At 36.0% G+C, this 26502-nt stretch overlaps 1 protein-coding gene across 3 annotated transcripts in view; it reads right to left on the minus strand.

Moving 5' to 3' along the window:
- Positions 1 to 26502, minus strand: part of KIFAP3 (kinesin associated protein 3) — a 204541-nt gene that overhangs the window by 70871 nt on the left and 107168 nt on the right. For all 3 annotated transcript variants that reach the window (XM_069094754.1, XM_069094755.1, XM_069094756.1), the window contains exons 11-16: positions 25036 to 25136; positions 16140 to 16248; positions 15578 to 15690; positions 5838 to 6003; positions 5171 to 5296; positions 124 to 222 (exon numbers count right to left, since the gene is read on the minus strand). In XM_069094754.1, the coding sequence (XP_068950855.1) occupies positions 124 to 222; positions 5171 to 5296; positions 5838 to 6003; positions 15578 to 15690; positions 16140 to 16248; positions 25036 to 25136 (714 nt within the window). The remainder of the gene's footprint in view (positions 1 to 123; positions 223 to 5170; positions 5297 to 5837; positions 6004 to 15577; positions 15691 to 16139; positions 16249 to 25035; positions 25137 to 26502) is intronic.

A 26502-nucleotide genomic window follows, 5' to 3' on the forward strand; every position in this document is an offset into this window, starting at 1 on the left:
TAAATGTTTGCTGAATCTAAATTCTACATTAGTAGTTGCATATTTGTAAAAAGAAAATGCACATCTATATTTATCAGGAAAAAGTGGAAAGCTTTCAAAATATTTTAAACAAGAAAAGGATACGTGTTTCCTTGATGATGACATCTCTAGTAGCTTGGTGGAAAACCATCTGGTAGAAGACATAGATTATCTGACACACAAACTCATCATCTTCTTGTTGAGCTGAAAAAAAGTTAAAAAGGAGTTTCTTTAAGTCAGAGAGCTCTACACTTAAGTTTTTGAAAAGCAGCATTTTGGGGGAAGGTTTGAGAATGATAGACTTTACAGGAAAGGGAGGGGGAAAATAATAAATAAGTTTAATAGCATTTAGTTATTTAGCAACATTTTATTTACTTTTATCAGGTATTAACTCCACTTGCATGACTATAATAATTTAGGAGTATGAATTGTCATATTTTTATCTTTTGTAAAATTTGATTGTAGTTACATAAAATTTTCTTTTGAAGTCCCAAAGTCAAGAACTTTTTGAGGAAAGGAAAAATGTTATAATATTTAATGCTAATAATAGATTCAATAGGACATTTTATTTGAAAAGATGAAATTATCTAAGATTTGAGTGAGTCATACCTACAAGGAATTAAACAGTGTCATGGAATTTATTTTCACTGTCTATCTCTGGCTTTCACCTAAGAAATTCCCTCTGAAGCAACCCGGACAAGTCTCTTGACAACTCTCTGTGTCAATACCTGTAGTCATAAGGAACTCGGTACCTTACATGGTAGTTCTAATTGTTATAAAGCTTTTCCTTATACTGAATGAACTGCTACCTTGTGATTTGTATCAATCAATGCATCAAATCTTTATTTCTAATACCATATAACAACACATTAAAAAATACCACATGTGTTTTCCCTCTCCATAACATGAATTATTCAGATCATTACCTTTATGGAAAAGAACCTGATTCTTATTTTTCTATGATGATACTTCTGTATTATATTGCTTATATACATAAAAGCATATGTATTTTAAAAATTAACAAGTAGGTTACAAGGAAAAAATAAGATTACAAAAATTCCACATTGTAAAAATAGAAGCTATTTCAATTTGCATAAGAGCATTTACTGGCTTGGTAATATCTTATTTTAGCTTATTTAAATCTAATGATATGAGGATAGTTATAGAAGGTCTTTGTCAGTCCCATAAATTAATCAGATATTTTTCATATTGTGAAAAGAATAATTTACTATACAAGTTCTGGGAAAGACAGATTATTTATAGAAACCTTGTTCTGAAGTGCCTGTGATGAGATTGGTTTACTTACGAGGACTGGGTTTCTCCTGACAACTTTAATCAAGGGAGAAATCCTGGTATATAACACTCCTCTCCCGACTCAAGGTAAAATCAAACACCAACCCTCTAAAACTATACGCTATGAAATTATCACCATGAATCACTTATTGTCTTTGGGAAGAAGTTAGAGGTGGGAAGTGGTGGGGAGGTGGGGTATTGTTGCTAGACAGTCACTGTTAGAACACACACATATATGGTCACTCCTCTGGTCTTCTTTCCTTACCCCCAACCTCCCCATCAGCACATCTGCACAGATGACTTTTAAGATTAGCCAATAACCAATCTGAAATTACAGAAAGTCTGTCCCTGAAGGACTGAGAGAAGGGACAGATTAAGTCACAAATTATGTATATAGAGAAAGAGTATTTGATAATGACTCTGGCTGCCCAAGCAGCAACATTAAGAGACTAGGCAAAGGAAGATCGGCCCTTGAAGGCAGAGTACTTGAAGGGAGGAGAGAGATGGAAGACACAAAGTAGATTCACGTTCTAATTTTGTATAGATTTTGTATTGGGTTAAATTTTCTCTGAGCAACATAACATGAAAATAACTTTATCCTATAGTCTATACAATACAGCATGACCAAGCAACCAATCTAATTTTAGCAATTTACTTGCTTTCTCTGTGTACATGTATAAGGATGAAAACATTGAGCTTCTGCTGTTTCAACTAGCAAATATTTATTAAGCTTATGTAGCACACACTGGACTAAGTTCTAGACATACAAAGAAATAGTGAAAAGTTTCTCAAGAAGCTTACATTTGAATACGGGAGACAAGATATACATACATATAAAATACACACAAAGCAGATAAAAGGAGACCTTACAGAGGAAGAAGCCTAAGAAGTGCTTTCATTCTGCAAAATGTGGTCTTTTAGCCAAGTCTTGAAGGAAGCATGGGATAAGAGACAGAGGTGAGGGGAGGGCATTCAAAACATTGGGAACAGCAAATATAAGGCACTGAGATTGGAGACAAAGCACAATGTGTGATGACTGCACTGAAGAGTGTGTAAAAGAGTAATATGTAAAAAGACTGGATTACATTTGATCCCAGAGGTAAGGAACCACTGGGATTTACTGGTGGTAGCATAGTCTGCATCCTTTCATCTAACAAATAGGTGTGAATCTGAAAAGTCTATCTGGGCTTTCATATTACTATAAATAAATGGAATAAGGACATGTTTTGCTATTTTTGTAACTTTTGTAATGCTAGCAGAACATTGGTCATGTTAGATACTTAGTAACTAGTGTGCCACAAAAGTAATGGTTCAAACCTAAGTTATGATACTTTGAAATATTTCAGTATGGCTGCTGGTAATAGAAAGTAAACTCTTAATTCTAAAACTACATCTAAAAACTGGGAGAAAGGGAAAAATAATGAAGAAACGATAACAGTATTTGCCAACTAATAAGAGAAAAGGATGTTCCAAGTTCTAGGACAATAATATAAGCTTCCATTTCAGACACGGTAAACTAAAAAGAGTACAAGAATAAAGTTGTTGAACCCCAAAACAAAAAAAGGACAATTACTGTCACGTATATTACATCATGAGGATGAAAAGCCTGGGCCCTCTGTCATATATACACCAAGCTGCCATCAGAACCTCTGGCAAAATAACTCCTTTTGTGGTTCAGGGTATAATTGTTTCTATAAGGAAGAATTAGGACCCTCTTCAAACTGAAAGACAGGAGTTTAGAACTGGCAGACCTATGCTAAATTGTACCTCTGAAGTCACAGCATGTCAAAAAATAAACTTAAAGCTAAATATCAATGTCTATCCTAACATCATGGTAATGTGCTCTCCTATGCTTTCTTCTATTAGATCTCATTTCCTTCTTTAGATAAGGATTCGGTTACATAATTTTCATTCTTTACAATGATCCCTCATGAAAAGAAAAGCATTTTCTTTATGTATTTTTATGTTAACGAGGTAAAAGACTGGGCAATAAGGAAAAGAAATGAATTCAATTCAACAATTAAGGACTCACTGTGGAAGTCACACATTAGGCACTGGAGACATGAAGAGTAAAAATGACAGGTGTTGCCTTTTCAAAGAGTTTACAATATATACTATGATACAAACTACTTGTTTATCTTAATTATAATATGACAGCAAAGTAAACACAAAGTACTGAAGGAGAATCTGAGGATCAAGAGGGGATGTCTAGCTACATATTCACGGCAGAGGCAGGCTAAGAGATGGGCCTTAAAGAAAAAAAGGATTTCAACAGGCAGTAATAAGATGATAGTATATTTTAGGCACAGAGAATGATGGTCTGTGCAAACACAGAGAACAAGAAAGAATTAGGTCAGTGAAAACACAGTCAATCTGCTTGGAATGGAGACTGCACAAAGGGTAGAAATATGAAATAAGGCTAGAAAGGGAGATTGGAGCAGGAATGTGAAATGTGAAAGGCCTTAAATGCCATTTAGAAATTTAAATTATATCTTATAAGCAAGTGGGAGTCATAGAAGGTTTTAAAGGATACAATGGGGAAGGAAGAGACTGGAATCAGAAAGATTAGTAAGAAGACTATAAAATAGTCCAATATGAGACAATGAGAGCCTGAACTAGCATGGTGGCAGGTGAGTAAAGACGAAGGGACAGATTTAAGAGATAACAGAGCAGCATAATAAGTAGGACTGGGTGCCTAAGCGGATGTGGAATGTAAAGGGAAGGGAAGAATAAATGACTTGGGTTTCAATCTTGGCTGACTAGGTAAATAAATGGTGGTACAATCAACAGAAATAAGGAAGAACAGGTCAGAGTAGTCGAAAGCAGTAAAAGGTTTTAGTGGGGAAAGATGAGTTCAACTTTGAACATGTAAAGTTTGGCAGTGCTGGTGGGCATCCTCTAGAAGTTGAATATATAAGACCAGAACAAGAAGCCTGTATATACAAATTTGGAAATCATTTGCAGAGATGATAATTTTTGATAGTAGAATGGGAGTGGATGAGAGAAATGGGAAAGATTATATGAAGTCTTTGAAGAGTCTTGGAGAATACCCACACTTAAAGAGCAAGAGAAATATGATGATCTAGGGAAAGACATTAAAGAGGAACAGATGAGAAAGCAGGAAGAAAAACTACAGAAAACAATATCAGAGAAACTAAGGGGAGGAAAGAATATTGACAATGAAGTGGTCAGCAGTGACAAATGCTGCAGGAAGGTGAAGGGGGATGGGGACTGGGTAAATGCCAACAGAGTGGCAATTAACTGATCATCAGTGAAGCTGAAGAGAGTAGAGTTTTAGCATTGGTTCAGGAGCTAGGCTGAAAGGGGTTGAGGACTGAGCTGTGAGGCAGTGAAAGGAGCGAAAAAAGAAAAGACTATTTGAGGAAATGACAGAGTGGGAGGAGGGAGAAAAGGCCTACTTTAAAATTTATCTATCTGCATGTCTATATATCTAGCATTCGAGTTGTTCGAGAATGTTTGCTGGCAATGGAAGAGTTGGTAAGCAGGGAAATATGATAGAGGAGATGATAAATGAAATAAATTTTGGAAGTGATGGAATGCAAGAGTACAAGATAAGCCTTGGCAAAGAAAAGAGTCACTTAATTCTCTTAGATTGGTGCAATGGGAAAAAAGGATAGGTATCTTTAGCTTTTGATACAGCATTGTCCAGCAACTATAATTCTCTATTCATTTTCCTTAATTGTAGAGGCCCAGAGATTTCTATCTTCCATACTGTTACCAGAACGACAAGGTGAATGTAACTTGTACACAAGTAAGTTTTCAACAAATTAATGTCTTAATTATATTTAACTTATAAACAACTGAGCATGGAAACAAAATAAAATGGATCATGACTTACCATTCAGCAATTCAATGAGTGCTGGAATGATTCCTGATTTGGCTAGCAATGCAGCACAAGAATCATCCATAGACACAGTTCCAATCATTATAACCACTTCTAAAACAAGATCATCTTCTGCAGCACCTAGTAAAATCAAAGAGAAGAAACTGCTCATTTAAAAAAACAACTTTGCATCAAATTCTACTATAGCATCAATCTGCCTATAAGAAAAAAACATTAAAAACTAAGTCAGTATCATTTTTTCTATCTCTTAAATTCTGTGACACACTTCTAATTTGACTGTGGCCCAGCTGAAAAGAGGAAAATGAACCTTGCCTTTGGGAACCTGCTTGGAAAATGGCAGAGTCAGTACACCTGTCTGATAATTCAGGCATGGAGAATGGGGAGAGTTTCTGGGGCAGCTGTTTAGTTGCTATGGAATGTAGATAACAGCATGGAGCTAAGGGAAAGATGAGATTAAGAAAAGGTAGAAAGTAAGAAAATACTAATAAAAAATAATAAAATATACAGGAGAGGGCTCATCTCTTTTATGGGGGAAAGAGGAGGAAGAAAATTTTGGCTTGCAAAGCAGTGGCCTAAAGTGAAATAATAGCACCATAATACATTGTTCACATCCAACTGAAGAGAGTGAGTGACATCACAAAATCAAACACCTAGGACAGACCTGGTTTAAGTTTATCTTTGAGGTATGGAGCCAACTTGTATTCTTTGAGAACCAGCTCCCAGTCCAAGTCAGGGATAGTAAGATTTGCTAGAGTCCCCAAACATTCTATCACAAATTCCTCTTCTTCATCATTAGATATCTGGGCTGCAAGATCTCCAACATAATCCTAAATAAAACACAGAAATTTGTACTTAGTTAAGTTACATAAAAGCACACAAAGGTGTTGTTACTCTTCTTTGGTCTACTGTAGACTAATAATATTATTTAATATAAACTATCTCATTTGCATAAATTTAAAGTGGCATGTTAAGTGAGGCATACACAAACAAATCCTCTCTAGAGTCCTCATTCTCTTAGGATTTCTAACATTACTCCTGAATTTTACTTTTCAGCACAAGCATATTCTTATAACCCAATAAAATAAAAGATATGACTAAGAAGAAATGACTTGGCATTTATGCTTGCCATATGGGTGGTTCTGTATTATTAAACTGGATTTTCAATACCTTGAACATGAAGACTATGTATGTATATATATATACATATACACACATATGCATAGATTTTCAAAAAGAAATTTTCCTTTTTATTGTAAATTTACTCATTAACAAACATATGCTGCAAGAAACAAAAAAAGGACTTTCAGCAAAGAAAATTGTAAAATTCTGTTACACAGTTTATGGCGGTTGTTTTTTAAAGAAATATACAGAGTGTGTATGACACATATATATCACTTGGGATATACCCACGCAAAAACAAACACTCCATTTGTATCTCCTTCTGTACTTTTTTTTCCCTTTTTATTAAAAAAAAAGATTTACTCCACCTCCCTCTCCACCAAGTCTATTAGTTGCTTTTCAGTCCTGTCCGACTCTTCATGACCCACCCCATTTGGGGGTTTCTTGGCAAAGTTATCAGAGTGGTTTGCCATTTCCTTCTCCAGCTCATTTTATAGATGAAGAAAATGAGGCAAACAGGATTAAGTGACTTGCCCAGCATCACACAGCTAGGAAGTGTCTGAGGCCAGATTTGACATCAGGAAGATGGGTCTTCCTAACTACAGGCCAGGTACTCTATTCACTGTACCACCTAGCTGCCCTATCATGACCTACTTACTCTCTCTACCCCTGGAATTGAAGGCCTTCATTGTAATAAATACATATATAGTTAAAGAATAAAACCAATTCATTAGCCGTGTCTGAGAATGCATATCCATTCTACACCTCCAGTTCATCACTTCTTTGCCAAGAGGTGGGAGGTATGTTTTGTCATTGATCTTTGGAAGTCATGACTGGCTGTGGCATTGGTCAGAGGTCTATGGTCTTTCAGTTATTCCCTCTCAAGTGATTCTTTGTGGCCTTCATGTAAATTGCTTTTATGTTTTTGCTCATTTCACTTTTCATCAGTTTATACAAGACTCTCCATATTTATATGAATATGAAATTCCATTACATTCATATATGACAGTTTGTTCAGCCATTTTGCCAATGGATGGATATCTATTTGCCAATGGATGGATATTTTGCTTCCAGTTCTTTGGAATAACAAAAAAAGACACCATATTTTTGTATGTGTAGGTCCTTTCCCTCTGCCCTTCCTATCCTTGAAGTGTGCACCTAATAGTATCACTGGGTAAAAGGGCATGTAAAGTTGAATGATTTTGAGGTACGGTTGCAAATTATTTCCCAGAATGGTCAAACCAATTTGTAGCTCCACCAACAATGCATTTAGTGTGCCTGTCCTCCCACAATCCCCCAGCAATAGCTAACTTCTTTTTGTCATTTTTGTTTATCTGATGCATGAGAAGAATCTCAGAGTTGTTTTAATTTGCATTTCTCTTATTAATGATTTGGATCATTTTCCCATATGGTCGTTAATAACTTATACTCTCAGACTATGCTAATGAATGTTTAACAACTGAATCTGTCTGCACATATGTATGTACATTCATACCATGTATGTGTGTGTATATATATGAACTTTTGAGTATAATCTGCATTATTAACATTTTCTCTACTGGCTTTAGTGCTATACTTTCCTGCTATACTTTCTACATCTAACTGCCAATTTCATCTTTTATGATGATTTCTACTTTTTTACATAAGAATTCTCTAGTGAAAAATCTTCCTTTGTCTTTAGTTTTTTTTTATGATATTACCTTTTATAATTAAATCATATATCACTTTAGAGCTTATTATGGTATGTGGTATGAATTTCAGTTCAAAAATAATATCTGCAATACTTCTTTTCAGCTTTTATGGCAACTTTTGTGTTTACTGGGTATTTTGTAATTTGCTGCTTTTCTATGTTTCTAAATTGCAATCCCAGTTTATTAATTTCTTCTCTCTTTTACTGATAAGCATGTTTAGAGGGATAAAATTTCATCTAAGGCTGCTTTAGATATATAACACAAGTTTTGGTATGTTATTTCATTATTGCATTTAAAAAAATAAAATTACCTACCATTTCTATTATTTGTTCTTTGACCTAGATATTCTGTGGTGTTTTATTATTTAGTCTCCATTTAAATCTGAATCTTTCCTTTAAATTATTGTGATAACTGTTATTATGTGGAAGTCAATAAAGAATACGTTTAATATCTCCACTTTTCTACACTTGCTTACATTTTTCCACCCTAGTACAAGCGGTTTTAAAAAAATCTTTTGTTTTAGTTTTCAACATTCATTTCCACAAGATTTTGAGTTACAAATTTTCTCTCCATTTTCCCCCTATTCCCACCCCAAGATAGCAAGCCTACTGAATACCTCTTACCCCAATCTGCTCTCTCTTATATCCCTCCACCTCCCCCCCCCGCTAAATTTCTATACCCCAGTGCTTGTATATCTTATTTCCCAATTACATGTAAAAAAAACAGTTTCTTTTTAACATTTGTTTTTAAAACTTTGATTTCCAGATTCTTCCCCTTCTTCCCTCCTCACCCACCCCCACTGGGAAGACAAGCAATTCAATATAGGTTGTGCATGTGTGGTTACGCAAAACACAATATAACCATAGTTATATTATGAAAGACAAACTGTATTTTCCTCCAACCTATCCCATCCCCCACTTATTCTATTTTCTACTCTGACCCTGTCCCTTTTCAAAATGTGTGCTATTAACTACCCTCTCCCCCAATCTGCCCTCCCTTCTATCATCCCCCCTCTAATCCCCTTTCCCCCCTACTTTTTTGTAGGGTAAGATACCCAATCGAGTGTGTATGTTATTCCCTCCTTAAGCCAAATTCAATGAGAGTAAGGTTGGCCCATTCCCTTTCACCTTCCTGCTCTTCCCTGCCATTGTAACAGATTTCTCTTGATTCTTTTATATGAGATAATTTACCCTATTCTATCTCTCCCTTTCTCCTTCTCCCATTATATTCCTCTCTCACCTCTTAATTTTATTTTTTTATTAAATTCTAGTTTATATCATTCATTTCCACAAGATTTTGAGTTACAGATTTTCTCCCTGTTTTTCCCCCTACCCACCACCCCAAAATAGCAATCCCACTGGATATCCCCTCCTCCAATCTGCTCTCTCTCATATCTTCTCCCATACTCTCTCCAACTTTCCAGTAAGGCACGGTGGATCTCTATGCCCCAATGCCTGTATATCTTATTTCCCAGTTACATGTAAAATAATATTAATAATAGCATATATATATTTTAAACATTTGATTTTAAAGTTTTGAATTCCAGATTCATTCCCTTCCTTCCTTGTCACCCACCCTTACTGTAAAGATAAGCAATTCAATATAAGTTGTACATGTGTACCTATGCAAAACATTTCCATAGTAGATATATTGTAAAAGACTGATTATATTTCCCTCCCTCCTATCCCACCTCCCATTTGTTCTGTTCTCTACTTTGATCCTGTCCCTTTTCAAAAGTGGGTGCTTCCAAGTTCCCTCCCCCCCCCAGCCTGCCCTCCCTTCCATCACCCCCCCTCTACTCTCCTGTAGGGTGACATACCCTATTTAGTGTGTATGTCATTCCCTCCCTAAGCCAAATTCAATGAGAATAAAGTTGACCCATTCCCTTTTGCCTTCCTATTCTTCCCCTCCATTGTAACCATTTTCCCTTGCCTCTTCTATATGAGATAGTTTACCCCATTCTGTCTCTCCCCATCTCCTCTCATTATATTCCTCTCTCACCTCTTAAGTATCATCCCTTCCTATTAAATTTGTCCTGTGCCCTCTATCTATGTATACTTGCACACATATATACACATTCACATATGTATTCATATGTCCATATACCCTCCTATATAGACATATATATGTATATATGTGTGTGTGTATCTATCTATCTACACACACATACATTTCTATTCCTTTCAACTATTCTCATACTGAGAAAAGTTTCATAAGTTACAATTATCGTTTTTCCATGTACAGATGTAAATAGTTCAACTTTGATAAGTTCCTTATGATTTCTTTTCCCTGTTTACCTTCTCATGCTTCTCTTGCTTCTTGTATCTGAATGTCAAATTTTCTATTCAAGTCTGGTTTTTACATCAAGAATGCTCGAAAGACCTCTATTCCACTGAATGACCATATTTTCCCCTTTTGCTGGGTAGGTGATTCTTGGTTTTAATCCCAGCTCCTTTGACCTCCGGGATATCATATTCCAAGACCTTCGATCCCTCAGTGTAGAAGCTGCCAGATCCTGTGTTAACCTGATTGTGTTTCCACAATATTCAAATTGTTTCTTCTTGACTGCTTGTAATATTTTCTCCTTGATCTGGGAATTCCGGAACCTGGCTATAATATTCCTAGGAGTTTTCTTTTTGGGATCTTTTTCAGGAGGTGACCGGTGGATTCTTTCAACCTTTATTTTGCCCTCTGGTTCTAAAACATCAGGGCAATTTTCCTTGAGATTTTCTTGAAGGATGATCTGTAGGTTCTATTTTTGATCATGGCTTTCAGGTAGTCCAATAATTTTTAAATTATCTCTCCTGGATCTATTTTCCAGGTCAGTGGTTTTTCCAATGAGATATTTCACACTGCCTTCTATTTTTTCATTTGTTTGGATCTGTTTAGTAGTATCTTGATTTCTCATAAAGTCATTAGCTTCCACTTGCTCCAGTCTAATTCTGAAGGAATGATTCTCTTCAGTGAGCTTTTGAGATTCTTTTTCCATCTTGGAAATTTGGCTTTTTAAGGCATTCTTCCCCTCATTGCCTTTTTGAGCCTCTTTTGCCATTTGAGTTGGTCTATTTTTTAAGGTGTTATTTTCTTCAGTATTTTTTGGGTCTCTTTTAGCAGGCTGCTGACTAGCTTTTCATGCTTTTCTTGCATCATTCTCATTTCTCTTCCCAATTTTTCCTCTACTTCTCTTACTTGATTTTCAAAATCCTTCTCGAGTTCCTCCATGGTCTGTAACCAATTCATATTTTTCTTGGAAACTTTTGATGCACGAATTTTGACTTTGTCTTCTTCTGGTTCCATGTTTTGATCCTTTTTGTTCCCCCCCCCCAAAAAAAAAAGCATTCTATGGTCTGACTGCACTTCCTCTACTTGCTCATCTTGCCAACCAATTACTTGATTTTTGAGCTCTTTGCCACGGTAGAACTTAGCTTCCAGAATGGAGAGAGCTGTGTCCGAAATCGCTGGGGTTTTCACAGTTGCCAGGTCTATGAGGAGGGAGCTCTCTCTACAGTCACCACAAGCTCTGGCACACTGGCCAGATACCCCAGGACCACCACCTAAGTCTACAATCCAGATCCAAGCAGGTTAAAGGAAGAGTGATTACCCTCTGAGCAATTGCTTGGTCTCCTGATGATCTGCAGACCAGGAGCTCTGGAGGCAGCCATGTGTCAGCAGCTGTGGCTGTTGCACCTTCTTTGCCACCTCTTGTCCTAGGGTCAGGGGCCAGACTGTGCTCTCCCATCACCTGGTTCCAACCTAGTTCCCTACTGACCTTTTACTTTCTCTTTGGCGTTTATGGGTTGAGAAGTCTGGAAACCACCACAGCTGCTGGTGATTCACTCTCCTGAAGTCTGCTCTGGCTGGTCTGGGCTGCTGGTTGGGGTTGCCCCAGGTCTCAGCCCTGGCAGCTCACCTGGGACTCTGCTGGGCTCCCAGTCTGGTGCGATAGATTCTTCCTGTCAGCCTGCTGGGCTGGCTTCAGTGGGAAATTTGTTTCTCTCTGTCGCTTTGTGGGCTCTGTAGCTCTAAAATTTATTTAGAGTCATATTTTGCAGGTGTTGGAGGTGGTTGGAGCAGGAGCTCAGCCAAGTTCCTGCTTTTACTCTGCCCCAAGGTCTGTTTTTAAAGGTACCATGTAAAGCTAAAAATAATGTATACTTCTTTCGATTCTCTCCTTCAACAGTCACCAGAGTTCTATCACATCTAACTTTTCCAAAATTTTATTTAGCTCTTTCATGGTTCTTGTTGAGGAAGCATACTCTAGGCATGTCAAACCAATACTACCACCAGGATTACCATCTCTTAAAAAAGATCCACTACCAACTGGCCAACTGTGATCAATAGGCAGAGAACCACAAAGACTACTTATTCTCCTTTCAGGCACGTCCTCATCAAAGCAACTCTTGTGAAGAAGGGGCCAGCCATCTCCACCAACTGCCAAACAACTTCAATCACAGAGAAGGCAGGCCAGGTTAGTTAGCTAAGGCAGCAAGGCACCCTAAGTGAGAGACCAGAGGCAGCACGTGCTTGCTGAGTCAAACCCAGTGAGTCATTTTCACATGGACCACTATATCCTCACAGACCCTGATATTGACAGCCCAGGACCTTGAATTCAAGAGACTCTGGAATATCAATGCTTCCAGTTAAGTGTCAAATGGTTCATCATCAGAGACTGATAAGATTTTTCAAAAGGGAGATGACCGTCTGCTTTTCCTTTGTAGCCTAAGGATTATAGGAGTTTTCCATCTGACTGTAGCTAAAACCTTCCAGATGTGTTGTTTCCCCTATTTTAATGTAAGCTCTTTGAGAGTAGGAACTCACTTATTTTTCTACTTGAAACCCCAGCACTGAATACAGTGCTTTGCCTGTAACACTTAATGCTTCATTTTTTTTATTGTATTTTGTTTAAGTCTGAAAGGGGCCCATTAAGGTATCAAACAATTATTGTTTTGTTATCTATTATTCTCTGTTGTTCAATTCATTTTTCCTTTAGATATTTAGATGCTATGTTATATGGTGCATATAGATGTATATGTATATAAACATATGTATACACACATATATCATACATAAGCTAACAGTTCATTATTTATGGTTTATGTCCATTAAGGACACTGTAGTTTCTCTGCTTGTCTCTTTTTATTTTAAAGATATTTTATTGATATCTTTTGCTCTATGCAACATGCCTTTTAAAAAATATCCACAAATATTTATTTTCTCTCCTTTCCATTCCCTGGTCCTGCTGAAAAATTAACAAAAGAAGAAAAATTTGCATAATATAACATTTTGCGTTGTCCTCACAATTTGCATTATCCAGTAAAACAAATTTTTGCACTGGCTATTTTCTCAAATGTATGTCTCACACTTATCTTAAATCCCATCATCTTTCTAACAGGAGATGAATAGTGTGATTAATTTTTGGTCCTTTGGAATCATGGTTTATCATGGCATTGATAAGTGTTCCACAGTCTTTCAAAACTGTTTTTCTTTGTAATGTTATCATTGTATACTTGTTTGCTTAGCTCTGCTTCCTTCATTCTGTATCAGTTTATAGATATTCTCAGTAAATTATCCATTTTCTCATATCTTATGGCACAATAATATTCCACTTGCTTATCTTAAAAGACAGGTGATTTTTTAAAACCACTTCTAAAAAAAACAACTGTTGCCTTGTCTGAGATTATGACTCACTGTTTTAGATTCAATAGAAACTCAGCTCCTCATGTTAGCTCCTCATCTTAACTCTGTATTAATATCTTTTATCTGGGGCCAATATGCTTAGTCCTTTTAAGCCTGTGGATAGTATACGAGTGTGCTTAGAACATACAATTTCCACATGGAAAAGTTAAGATGAGGAGCTAAAATAGTCACAAATAAAATAAATCATTTTAGCAGGGGGAAGGAATGATAGGTAGTTAATCCCAGTCACACTTTGAGTATGACTACATACTGCTAAGTATGTTTTTCCTTCCACCAGATTTTCTATTACACTATTTCCTCTTTCAGCCAGCTAACCCACTCCTTTTACAAATTAAAAGAAAATGGCAAAGGGGGTAGTATTATCACTAATAATCTAATGGTCTGATCCTCAGTTTTTCCCTTTCTCTCTCAGGCCTAAGTTGTTTGATCTTTCCCTTTATTTTTCTCCTTTTAATTTCCCCTTTCTAATCCAGCTCCCTTGGGTAAGGTTTATTTTATTTGTGACTATTTCTTCCCTACTTCTACCCTCTATCTCTACCTGTTGTTCTACTGATAATAATGTATTAAACTCTATACATATCTTGATGTGTGTGTGTGGGGAATGGGGCATAATATATAAATATATATTTGTGTGTGTTCTTTCCTTCTCCTTGGTTCAGATAAGAGGGAAGCTCATGAACTTCCTGTTCTATCACTCTTATCTTTATGCTTATATACTCTTTTGAATTATGAAAATGAATTTATTAAGCATCTACTATGTATCAAGCACAATGTCGGGTGCTGAAAATACAAACACAAAAGAAAAAAAAATTCCTTCCCCTCAACAAGTTTACATTAAATTACAAAAGAGATTTTATTAATATCCTTTGTTTTTACATTGCCTACATTTCTTCCTGAATCTCTCCTAGAAAACCCTTACAACAAAGAACTTTTTTAAAGAGGAAGAGAAAAAAAGTTGTAAATCCAAGCCACATATTGAAAAAAACCTGATGTTATATGATATGCAGTGTTCTACACATGTGGACTGTACTTTCTCTCCCACAAAGGAGTCTGGGGAGGTGTGTTCTCATGTCTCTTCTTTGGGGACAAGTTTTTTTTATTTCACAATATTCAGTTCAGATTGCTTTGTGGTGGTTGTTCTTTCTGTTTACGTTGCTGTAGCCATTGTGTATATTGTTTTCCTGGCTCTGTTTACTTCACTTTGCATCAGTTCAAATATGTCTTTTATGATTCTCTGTACTTATCATGTAATTAGAATTACTATGGACTGCAACTACTAACAAATGAGGAATTACACAGGAGAAGTGGTATAAAAGATAATCTCAGAAAAACAAATGATAAGAAAAAAAGACTAGTAAAGGATAATTGATGTTCTTATCATTAGTTCCATTGGTGTCCATGCAATGTCAAGTGAGTGCAAAGAATGTCCCAGGAAAGTTGGATGGTATACTTATGGAAGAATTTGGACAAAAGTTATATAGTGCAGACTGCTAGAGGGAATATCCACAACAATGAGATCAAAGACAATGATGATAATAACATCTTGCATTCATATAGAATCTTAAGGTTTGTAAGCCCTTTACATACATAATCTCATTTGATCCTAATAAAAACTCTGTAAGGTAGGTATTATTATAACTCTTATTTTACTGATAAGGAAACTGAGGCTTAGAGAGGAAGAGGGACTTGTCTAGGGACACACAGTCAATCTGTGTCTGAGGCAAGATATGAACCCAGTTCTTTCTGACATCAAGTGTAAAACTCTATACACAACTTGGTGCTGCCTCTCCAATACACTGAGGTCCTAAAATAGACTAAATAGAATAAAACTTTTTCTATCTATATAGGATAGCACTTGACACAAGCTAACCCATAATAAAGGATAAGTGCTTACAATAAACAAATTCTTAGTTGGTCCATCATGCTGTGAAATGTTCCTAATCATCTTCATCAGCAGTGGATCCTTGAATTTTAGAGCCCTCTTCATAAGCATCTTTAGTCCATTTCCTATAGACAAAAAATAATAAGTATACCAAATACAATTCAAGTTTAACTTTAGTTCGAGAGAATTAAGAAAAAAACTCTTGAAATACCAGTTTTGCGAACAAATAAGTGATAAAAGAGAAGCAAACATGAAAAGAAAAAGTTTCTTCCCAGAAAATATATAAACTAACTAATATTAATTTTGGACAACCCAAGACAGAATATACAATTCCCGTTAATGTTCAATGTTCCCATTCAAGAATATACTATGTTTTCATCTATAATACAAGAACGTTTTAGGACTTCATAACAGTAGTGTCTAATACCTGCAGAGACCAAAGCCAAAAAAGATGGCTCCTGGATGACTTGCAGTGATGTCTATCCATCATATAACCTGTATCTTAATGTCTTGCCAATTGCCTGATTGTACCTTATGCTCAAAGATAAACCATAAGTAACTCAAGATCACTGACCTTCACAAATAAGTTGTACATTCCTCTTGTTAGCAGCAAGGTTGATGCAGAAGGAGATGAGCTCTAGGTCAATTCGTTCATCAGAGCACTCAAAGAGCATTTTCATTAGCTAGCAATAAACACACACATACACACACAAGTTATATCACCAGAACATTTGAAAATTAAAAAACAAAAGGATGACAACAAATTTTCATTATGCACAACTGTATTTTACATTATACACTCTATGGCTACAACAAAAATAATCAAGAAATAAACACATAATGAAAAATTAATCCAATGCATGAAACTGGTCACTGGCATTACTGTCTTCTTTTGGGAACTGGTGGGTTAATACATATAAATGTTCAGAATGTCTTTGATGACTAATTAAACATATAAGGCAGGTACCCAGGCTAGCCATGTATCATTCCTCTCCAGGCTGCAGCACTCTGGACTTTCTTCACCATGCCCCTGACCTAAGTACCCTTATTTCCCACCCTCACCCCAAACCTTGACTTTGTGTGTTGTCTTTCCTCATTAGAATCTCCTTGAGGATAGGGACTTTTTTTTTCTTCTGTTTATATTCCCAGAACTTAGCACAGTGCCTGACACATAGTAAATGTTTTATAAATGTTTACTGAATAAGTATTTACTGAACTATTGCTGCAATGGGTCCAGGATTGTACCAGGTGCTACAGAGAATATAAAGTAAGTATGAACATATTTTATATGACTGGCTTACAATATGATTGAAGAAACAAAGCCTTATGCACAAGAAATAACTATAATGCAATGAGATAATGTACAACACAAAATTAAATTATATATATGTATTATGTATATATACACACATATATCTCTTTATGTATATATGTACTGCAGTATAGACTACAAGAACAAAGTGTTCAGAAAAGAGTGAAATGTGTGTTGGAATAGTTTTACAAAGGCTTCAGAAAAGAGATGAACAAAGGATAATTGCTATCAATAAGGATGATGTATTTGAGCATTCCTTTAAAGGTCATAATAGCTCTTGGTAGAATAGATATTTTAAATATAAAGGGAAGATCTTTTAATTTCTATGACTGTCATCAAAAATTATTTCCTAAATACTCCTATACTGCCTCTGTTATTGAAGATACTGAATGATATTCAGAATCCAAAAAATTATCAACTGGCTTGACTGACAACCTGAATCTAATAAGATGAAATTTAATAGAGATGAAGCTTTCTATCTGGGTTAAAAAAAATAGACTTCATAAGCACAGGATTGGGAAAGCAGACTTAAACAATAGTGGGTATGAAAATGACCTAGGAAATTTTTATTAGAAAATTAGAGCTAGAAGGAACCACAGAGATTCTTGAAGTCTAATGCCTTTCAGAACAAGAAAAGATTTTACTGATGGGGCCCAAAGATAAACTAGGGAGACAGAGCTAGGATTTTAATCCAGTGTTCACTCTTATAAATAATTCTTTTTGTGGACTGTAAGATTAATCTGGTTGAACACAATGTCACGATAGCTAAAAAAAAACTAACATGATGTAATGTTCTTATTAACATGGTGATTTACAAACTGGAAAATGTTGTACAACTATGCTGACTGGGTCCACTACAAATTTATACTGTCTAATCACAATGGGGTCCTTACTGTGGAAAGGCAATTCTTTTCCTCCCTTTTAATTTACTTTTTGATCTACTCTCCTGGCTCTGTTTACTTCACTTTGCTGTGTAATGTAGTAGAATGATGTACTTGGGATCTAGGAAGACCAGGGTTCAAATCTTGCCTTAGATGCTTATTAGCTAGTTAGTTGTATGATTCTGGGCAAGTGATTTTCCTTCTCAGTTTGTTAAAATGAAGGAATTAGACTCAATGGCCCCCAAGATTTTGTCCAATTCTAAATCTATGATCCTATGATTCTCCTCCCCTTCTCTTCACCTCCTAGTGTCTTGACATCATCCCCCCATTCTCTCCTCCTTCACATCATTCTCTTAAGAGTAGCCCTTTTGTTTCCTTGCCAAGGGCAACCCTTGATCCCATTCCTTGTTGCCTTTTCTGTCATACTGTCTCTACGATCATCTTCCTTCTCTTTCTAATCTTCAATCTCTCCCTCTCTACAAGTTCCTTCTGTGGTGTCTATAAACACTTCAAAGTCTTCTCAATCCAAAACAAACAAATTTTTAAAAATCCAAAACAAAACAAACCTTCCACCAAATCCTGCTAGTTATTATCCTGTATCTCTCCTCCCTTTTATAGACACACTCCTAGAAAAAGCCACCTGAGGTCACTGACTCTACTTCCTCTCCTCTCACTCATTTCTCAACCCTATACAATCTGGTTTCCAATGTCATCACATTACTGCCATTGTTCTCTCTAAAGTCAACCTAATCTCTTACCTGATAAATCTGCTGACCTTCCCTAGTTTCTATTCTTGACATCTTTGAAACATCTGACAGTGTTCATCACCCATCTGGATACTCTCTTCTCTCTAGGGTTTCATGACATTTCTCTCTCTTGGTTCTTCTACCTGCCTAAAACCTCCGCCTCAGTCTCCTTTGCTGGATCATCATCTATATCACACCCACTGACTGTGAGTAACTCACAAAGCTCTGTGCTAGATCCTCATCTTTTTTTCCTCTCTATACTCCCTCTGGGTAAACTAACAATCGGCTCTCATAGGGCTAATTATCATGTCTATGTCTTGATTTATCCATCTAGCCCTAACCCTCTCTCCAAAGCTCCAGTGTTGCATCATGCATGACCTATTAGACATTTTAAACTTTATGTCCCACCAACATCTTAAATGCAACATGTCCAAAAATAACTCATTAACTCCCCCCCCCCCCAAGCAAATCAGCTTCTCTTTTGAACTTCCCTGTTATTGTTGTGGGCTGCACAATTCTTCCGTCACCCAGGTTTATAAGCCTGATGCAATCCTTGACTTCTCCATTCTCATTCAGCCCACATAATCACTCAGTTGCCAGATCTTACCATTTCTAATGCTACAACATTTCTTGCTTGTCTCCATTCACATAATCACAACCCTTATTCAAAGCTTTATCATTTCTTATCTAGACTGTCACTTTTGTTTCTGTATCTCTACACTTAGTATAGTGACTGGCATACAGAAGGAGCTTAATAAATGCTTGTTGATTAATTATCAATCTCCTGGCCTAAGATGTTTAATTAGAAGAAAGAGAAAATAAAACAAAATCTTTGGTAAGTAAAAAATGAAAACCCCTACCGAAACTGAAGCAATTTAAAAAGTTATGTTATACTTAGAGAGGACTAAATAAACTACGAATTGGCTTTAGAGAAGAAATAACATATAATTTAAAGAAGGCAGAGCCTAAATCATCCATGAAACAAAGATGGTATTTCAAAAGCAGGTGAATTTGGCATATTTATGATTTAGGACTTGGAAGTTCTTCTATGCTTTTTAAATTGTAGTAAGGCAGGTGGATGGTTTAAAACATGTACAGACATTCTATCATGCCATTTCCCTAAAGGGATCCTTTTAACCTATATGTTATTGATACTTGAATCTTTAGAATTACACCAGGAGCAACTAAAACCTAAGATGGCTATATAAATAAAAAGATACTGTATCAATTATTTAATCTACATTCACTAGATCTGTGTCTTGTAGCAGATTTCATTTGCCATTCATATATCAACTGTCTAATATAGTAACAATCTAAAGTAACTGCAAACTAAATAAAAGTTTTAAGTCATAATGTTCTAATTAATGTAATTCATATTTATTTAACTTGGGATTTTCGCATTCCAATCTAAAACCTATTATAGATATCTTTCAAACCTTTACTGCTTTAAGATTTAAAAAAATTGGTTAATCTCTAACCTGCCTTATAGAATTATTCATGCCACAAATAAGCATTAACTAATCTGTGATTCCATAAAATTAACACTGCTCTGATTTATGAGACCAAAAGAGATGATAATTTAGGTGATGAAGTTATTACCTGTCAGCAATTCTCACATTAAACTCTTAAAACTTATTTGATTTACAATTATTTCTATACTTTTTTCATATGTCAAATTATGTTTTTTTAACCTTATCAATTCTTTCACAAAATCAAGAGAAATTAAAATTTAAAATGAATAGAATACTTTCTGATACAGAATTAGTTTTTATAATAAGAAAAAGAAACTCACTTCAATTCCAATTAAACCTATTCAAATTTAAAAATAATAGTTTAATATGAGCTCCACGTGTACCATTATGCTTTTATTTAATTTGATTGCTACCCGTGGCACTTCAAAAGTGAGTGTAATTGCTGCCAACTAGGAAATATTAAAATTAAATTTGTTCTGCTTTAACTATGTCCATTGTCATCTTTTACTGATTTAACAGGAAGGCACTAAAAGGTCTACAGCTTGTGCAATGAAGAGGCAGTAGTGTTCAATCAGACAAGTCCCATATTGAGTATCAGATACCACAGACCCAGGACTGAAATCACTGTGTCTAGACTCTCTGGCACCTGACTTCACTTATTTACCAGTGACCAGAGGCCAACCCCCACAGCTCGCTGTATTCACATACACCTCTGCACACATCTCCCCCCTGCACCCCCCTTTCAACCCCCTGCCCAAACATCTTTGAATGATTATGCCAGAACTTTGCATGCCTCAGGAATCTCTCCTGACTGGCTACTCCCTAACTCTGCTGTTTGAAGTGATGCTCTGGTTTCTGAACTTCGGCAGATAATGGCAGGCAGGAGCAAAGGGTGCTGTCAGAAAGGACGTTTACCAGCATTCAGCTAAAAAGGAGCATGTAGATCAAAGAGGGGCCCAATAGGACAACTGTGGTGGAAAACATGTGGGTAGCTATGGAGATCCTTGCATACTGTTCTGTGGTAAAATATTAAATAACACCATGACATCATTACCTAACCATGTACTTTGATTGGCCATTCCATTACTAATAAATACCTTTTATAAGCATCTGGATGGCATTTGCACCTATTTAAACAAAACATGCATTTTAGAGGTCTAAATAACAATGAACTGTTAATACCTATTTTTAACTGTTACTAGAATACAACCATTAACTCCTGATTTCCATAAGGATGCTTACCTGAGATAATCCACCCATCAAGACTATTAAAAAGTAAAAGAATCTATGACCTGACTAAAATGGTCCAGCACACTGGTCAAGTAGAGGTAAAGAGAGAACATCAGAAAAAATCTGACATAGGGAAGATAATATAATTGTGAGTATAGATTGTGTATGAGCAATAGTGGTCAAAATCACTGCCTCGAGATATTCAGTACTTTATAACAATGAATCTTACATTTCTAAGATTTATCTATTCATTCAGTGACCATCTGCTAAATGTGTACCATGTTTAAACCACTGTACTTGTCAGAGGCAGAGATAGGTCCCCTACCTGTTTATTTAACAACAAAGGAACAAAAACAGCTTTAAATTGGAAAATGAATGAAGCCTAAAATAAAGAGACAGAGCAGATGCACTTAACTATCTTTCCCAATTTGTTATTTAGGAAAATATTCATATTGATTTCCTGTTTTACCATCATTATGACCTATTTATGCTTCCTATCTGACAATGTCATGTATATTTAATGTCCCTTGTTTCTTACTTCGAACTTCTGGGTACAATTTCAAAGAGAACAAACATTCTATTAAACCCTATGAAATTCCAAACATCAGATATGGCTTTAATAAGAAAGTTAACTGTTTGTGGTCACAGACCAGTTTAAAGCTTTACTAGCACTGTAAACATTGCTTTGAACAGCCAGTATCTGCTACTCTCAATAGAATGTTCATTATAGCTTGGTGAATGATTAGTGGTGTTAGAGGAATCATGATCTAATTGAAATTTCCATGGTTCTTTTATATTGCAATAAATTTGACACTGGGTAGTTATAAACCATGTCAACATTTCCCTTAAGTGTGCCATAATTGAGCCCTGAAGTGAAAGTTGTAGGTGGGCATCGCTGCAGTAAGAAACACAGGTTGATATATACTTTGGTTTTCTCAAGAAATCACCTCCTTCCTATAGAAAACCAAGAAGAAGGATGTTTATGATAGACTTTGGTAATATAACTTTGCTGTTCCCATAAAAACTAAATGTTCAAAAAGAAAATATTCTTGGTCTTTTGGAAAAGTTTGAGGAAATTGTAATCAAGTAACATAAACCATAAATATTCTAAAATTTTTCCATGGCAAGTTCTCATTACAGTCATGTTTGATGTCAAGAAAGCATAAGTTGATGGTATAGTTATTGAAAAAATGGTAAGTAGCATTATGTATATGGGGCTTTGAACTCCAGGATTAATATTAAGAAGACTTCAAAAGCTACACTAACAGGAATTTTAACATGTTCATATTTCTATGTTCTTTTTCCTTTCTGATAAAATTTCGTGTTTAAATCTTTATTTAGGCCTGTAATTCAGAAAAAGAGGTGATAATTCAGAAAGTCAGAAAGAGAATTTTTTTATCCCAATCTACTTTGCATTTCTCTTTCACTGACCCCAACTATCCTGTGAATTTAGGCTGGATAAGAACCATCAATCTAGACAAGGGCATCATTCTGGCCTGGCTGGTTTCCAGTTCATATCCTGTAGTTCATGAAGTTTGGACATAGAATAGGATTAGAAAAGAAGCCCCCTTTGAAACTGCAAAGCAGAGGCCTTCATGACACATGGAGCAGGAGAGCAGTAAATCACCTAGAATCCCCTCTGACAGGGCTACTCTTTTATTTAAAACTTGTTTTGACAAGGGGCTAGATGACACAGAGCACTGGCTATGAGCTGACACACAGCATTTTGATGAGAAGGCCTATCTATTAAGATTTGTTCCAAAGTCTCTTCAAAGAGATCTATTTTCCACAAACAACTATAATTAGGTTGCCTCTTGGAATAAAGGCCTAACAGTTTGTGAAATTTTTAGTTGGTTTACCTTTTTTTTTTAAAACTTCCTGCAGGTGTAAGTTTAGTTCATTAACAGGAAATACAATTATATTAAAACTTAACATGGATGAGAGGGATATTTAGTTTAAATTAGCGAAAAGACAACATTTTTAAAGGTTTATTTCTTTCAAGGACATGCTATGTAGTAACTCCAATTAAGCAAACAAAATATTGCCTGGTAGAAATTTGCAGGAAACTTCAGAAGGATTTTAATTAACATATCCATTGAGAGTGGAAAGAGTCCTGGGTTTGGATAAAACCAGGTTCCAATCTACTTTGCTTTACTACTTAGGAGGCCGTCAAAGCTCGCCAAAATCACTCGTGTCCTTCAGAATAAGACAAACTAAGATACTATTTAATCCAAAATAAAAATCTTACTTCACTCCATCAATAATAGACAGAATATTTTTGGTAGAACATGGACAAGAGGGCCCAAAGATAAGAAGGTACGACAGGTTGAAAACGATACTACTGGGATTCCATGAAGGTAGGAACTATTTAACTTTTCTCTTTATCCCTAGCTCTTGGCAGAATGCATCGAAATATTAAGTACTCAAAACATGTGAACTGATTTCCTGATGGAGAGATGAGATCATGGATTGTCTTTATGACTCTTTGACAACTCCTGAAGCATTGTCGAGAAGCCTATAGAAAACCTAGGACCTGACTGACTACCCAAGATCATTATGAAGTGTCACAGAAGGTCAGAGTTGGAAACCTTAATTCCACATTACTTATTATAAGACACAGAGCCTAAAAGGGCTTTAGAGGACATTTAGTCAGCCAGAATCAAGGACTGGATATCTGCTCTGTTACAGTGGCCGACCACAGTCCTGACCCATGCCCCTTCCCTACCATGATGGAGGAGAAAACTCAACATTGGAATAAATCTTGGTTAAAACTGATAGCATGGGTGAGCATACCTCAAACATCCCCCAGCCCTCTATAAGCAACTCCACTGACTTGCCTTTATTGTTAGGTAGGCAGTTGCAAGGACTAACCATCAGTCCTACCACTGGTTTATCCATTTCTTTTGCCTTCCTACCTCTGCTTTTTAGCTTTCTTAAGTGGTGATAATTAAATCAACTTTCCTTTGCTACTTTAAAGTGAATGCTGGGGGATCCTGGCTCCATTCAGAATGTTAGTTTCCTTTTCTGAGTACCACCCCTCTGTTCCCTCATACCCATTCCTGTCAGCTTCATCCCTCTGGTACCCCACTCTGCCATCCTTTCTCTTGTTCCCTCCTGGTTCGGTTGTAATCTGGTTTTAGATAGTGCTTCTTATGCTGGGCCTGTGCTTCCCTGCCCCAGAAATTACTTTGTTTTCACTTATATGGACACATTGTTCCATTACCCACCAAGAAAATGTTAACTACTCTAGGGTAAGGGCTGCCTCATTGTGCCTTCATATCCTCGGTCCTAACACAGTACATTACAGTGGCATATCCTAAGCACTTAAATAAATGCTTGCTGACTTAGCTGGGTGACCTGAGATGAATAGGTAGGTCATCTTTCAGTCACATACATTTTTCAAATATATACCACCCCATTTCTTGCCTCCTCTGTATGGGGGATCCCTCATATCTAGAATACATTTAGCCATCACCTCTACCACTTAGCACGCTGAACTTTCTTCCAGAGAGTTCAGGTGCTATCACCAACAGGGGGTCATGTTTTCTTGCTTAAAGTTGGATGGAATTGTTTTCTATGTACTCTGAATTTACTTATCTGTGCACATAAGGCATCCCCCAAGAGAAGAAAGGCTCCTTGAGGGAGAGGGTCCACATCCATTTGTGTCTTTGCATATACAGAACTGTCTAATAAATATTCGTTGAATTGAAATGATTCATTTAAGTATCAAAGCAGAAAAAGAAAAGAGGACTAGCAAGGAAGGTGTAGGGGAAGAAAAGTAAGAAAAATAGACATCTTGCAAGTTTTTCTTAAAAAAAGAAATACCTACCTGTGGTATACAATCAGTATATGCAAACATTGATTTGAATCGGTCATCCATGCTTATATGGTAGAGAACACACATTGCTATCTGCTTATAATTTTCATTTCCTGAAATGAAAAGTCACATATTTTTACTATATCATCCACAATACAAACACACAAAGAATCTGTTTCTAAATTCTTAAATGTTTATCCAATGTTAACCATCTGACAAACTTTAAGTTCCCTACTTCAGTTTGTTTTCAAATGACAATCAAAAGGTTTGAATCATACTCAAGTTATCTTTGAAAGACATTAAGATCCTCAAAGGTGAAAATGGTTTAATTGAACTGAATATCTGAAGAAAAGAACTTTCAGAAAAAGAATAATAAAGCCATAATTATAAACAGTTGCTACTCTCATATAGTGTATGACAGAAGGCCAGGACATTTTGTAATTTTCTTTACTGACTTCACCATTGTATGTGACTAACAATATATAGACTAAGCAAATCTTTCCTTCACTATTAGTGTTAGTATTAATATGTAATATATTAAACTTAAAGGGTGGCTAGGTGGCACAGTGAATAGAACACCAGCCTTGGAGTCAGGAGGACCTGAGTTCAAATCTGGCCTCAGACACTTAACACAAAAACTAGCTGAGTAAACTTGGGCAAGTCACTTAACCACAATTGCCCTCCAAAAAGCAAAAAAAAAAGATATTAAACTTAAAAATCAGATTTATTAGTTATTCTTTATAGTAGAAACTATAAAAAACAAAACACATCCTTCCAATTGAATACCACCTTCCAAGAAGAAAAGACACTGGAGTCAGAAGAGCTGGATTTAAACCTAGCTCTGGAGCACATTGTCTTTGGACTAGCAACTCAACTTCCCTATCTGTTAAAATAAGGGGCTTGAATTAAAGGAGGTCTAAGATCCTCTTCTAACTTTAAATGTAGAGAGAACTTTTATTTAAAAAACACTCCCCAAAGTCAATAGCAAAGCTGGATGTATAGAACACTTTTCTAACAGAACATTTATTCCTAAAATCATTGTAGATTTTAAATGGAGGTAACATGGGGCAGCAAATTTGGAGAAGTCGCTGTGTTTGAATCCTGGTTTTGCTCCTTACTACCTATATGGTCTTGGGTAAGTCATATGATTATAGGATTACAGATTTAGAGCTGAAAGGAATTAAAGAGTCACCTAATCTAACCCAATCCTTCTACAAATGAAACTGAGGCCCCAAGAGAAGTGACTTACCCAGGTTACATAGATAGAGATGGAATCAATCTATTTATTCCCTACTTTGTAAAATTAGAAATTTACTGGATACTCTTTAAACATCTCACTATCTTCCTCTCCTCCTTAACTTCTGTCCTTAAAAAAGGGGACTTTGGTGTCCATACTGATACTGTCTCAAACTCTCAAACTTCTCAGTTGCTCACACAAAGATGGTCAGATCCTGAATCTTTTCATTACCCACAAATGGT

The sequence above is a fragment of the Petaurus breviceps genome, unplaced genomic scaffold (genome assembly GCF_028583685.1).
Source record: "Petaurus breviceps papuanus isolate PSGF00001 unplaced genomic scaffold, PetGlider_PUasm1.0 220, whole genome shotgun sequence".
Classification (NCBI taxonomy): Eukaryota; Metazoa; Chordata; class Mammalia; order Diprotodontia; family Petauridae; genus Petaurus; species Petaurus breviceps.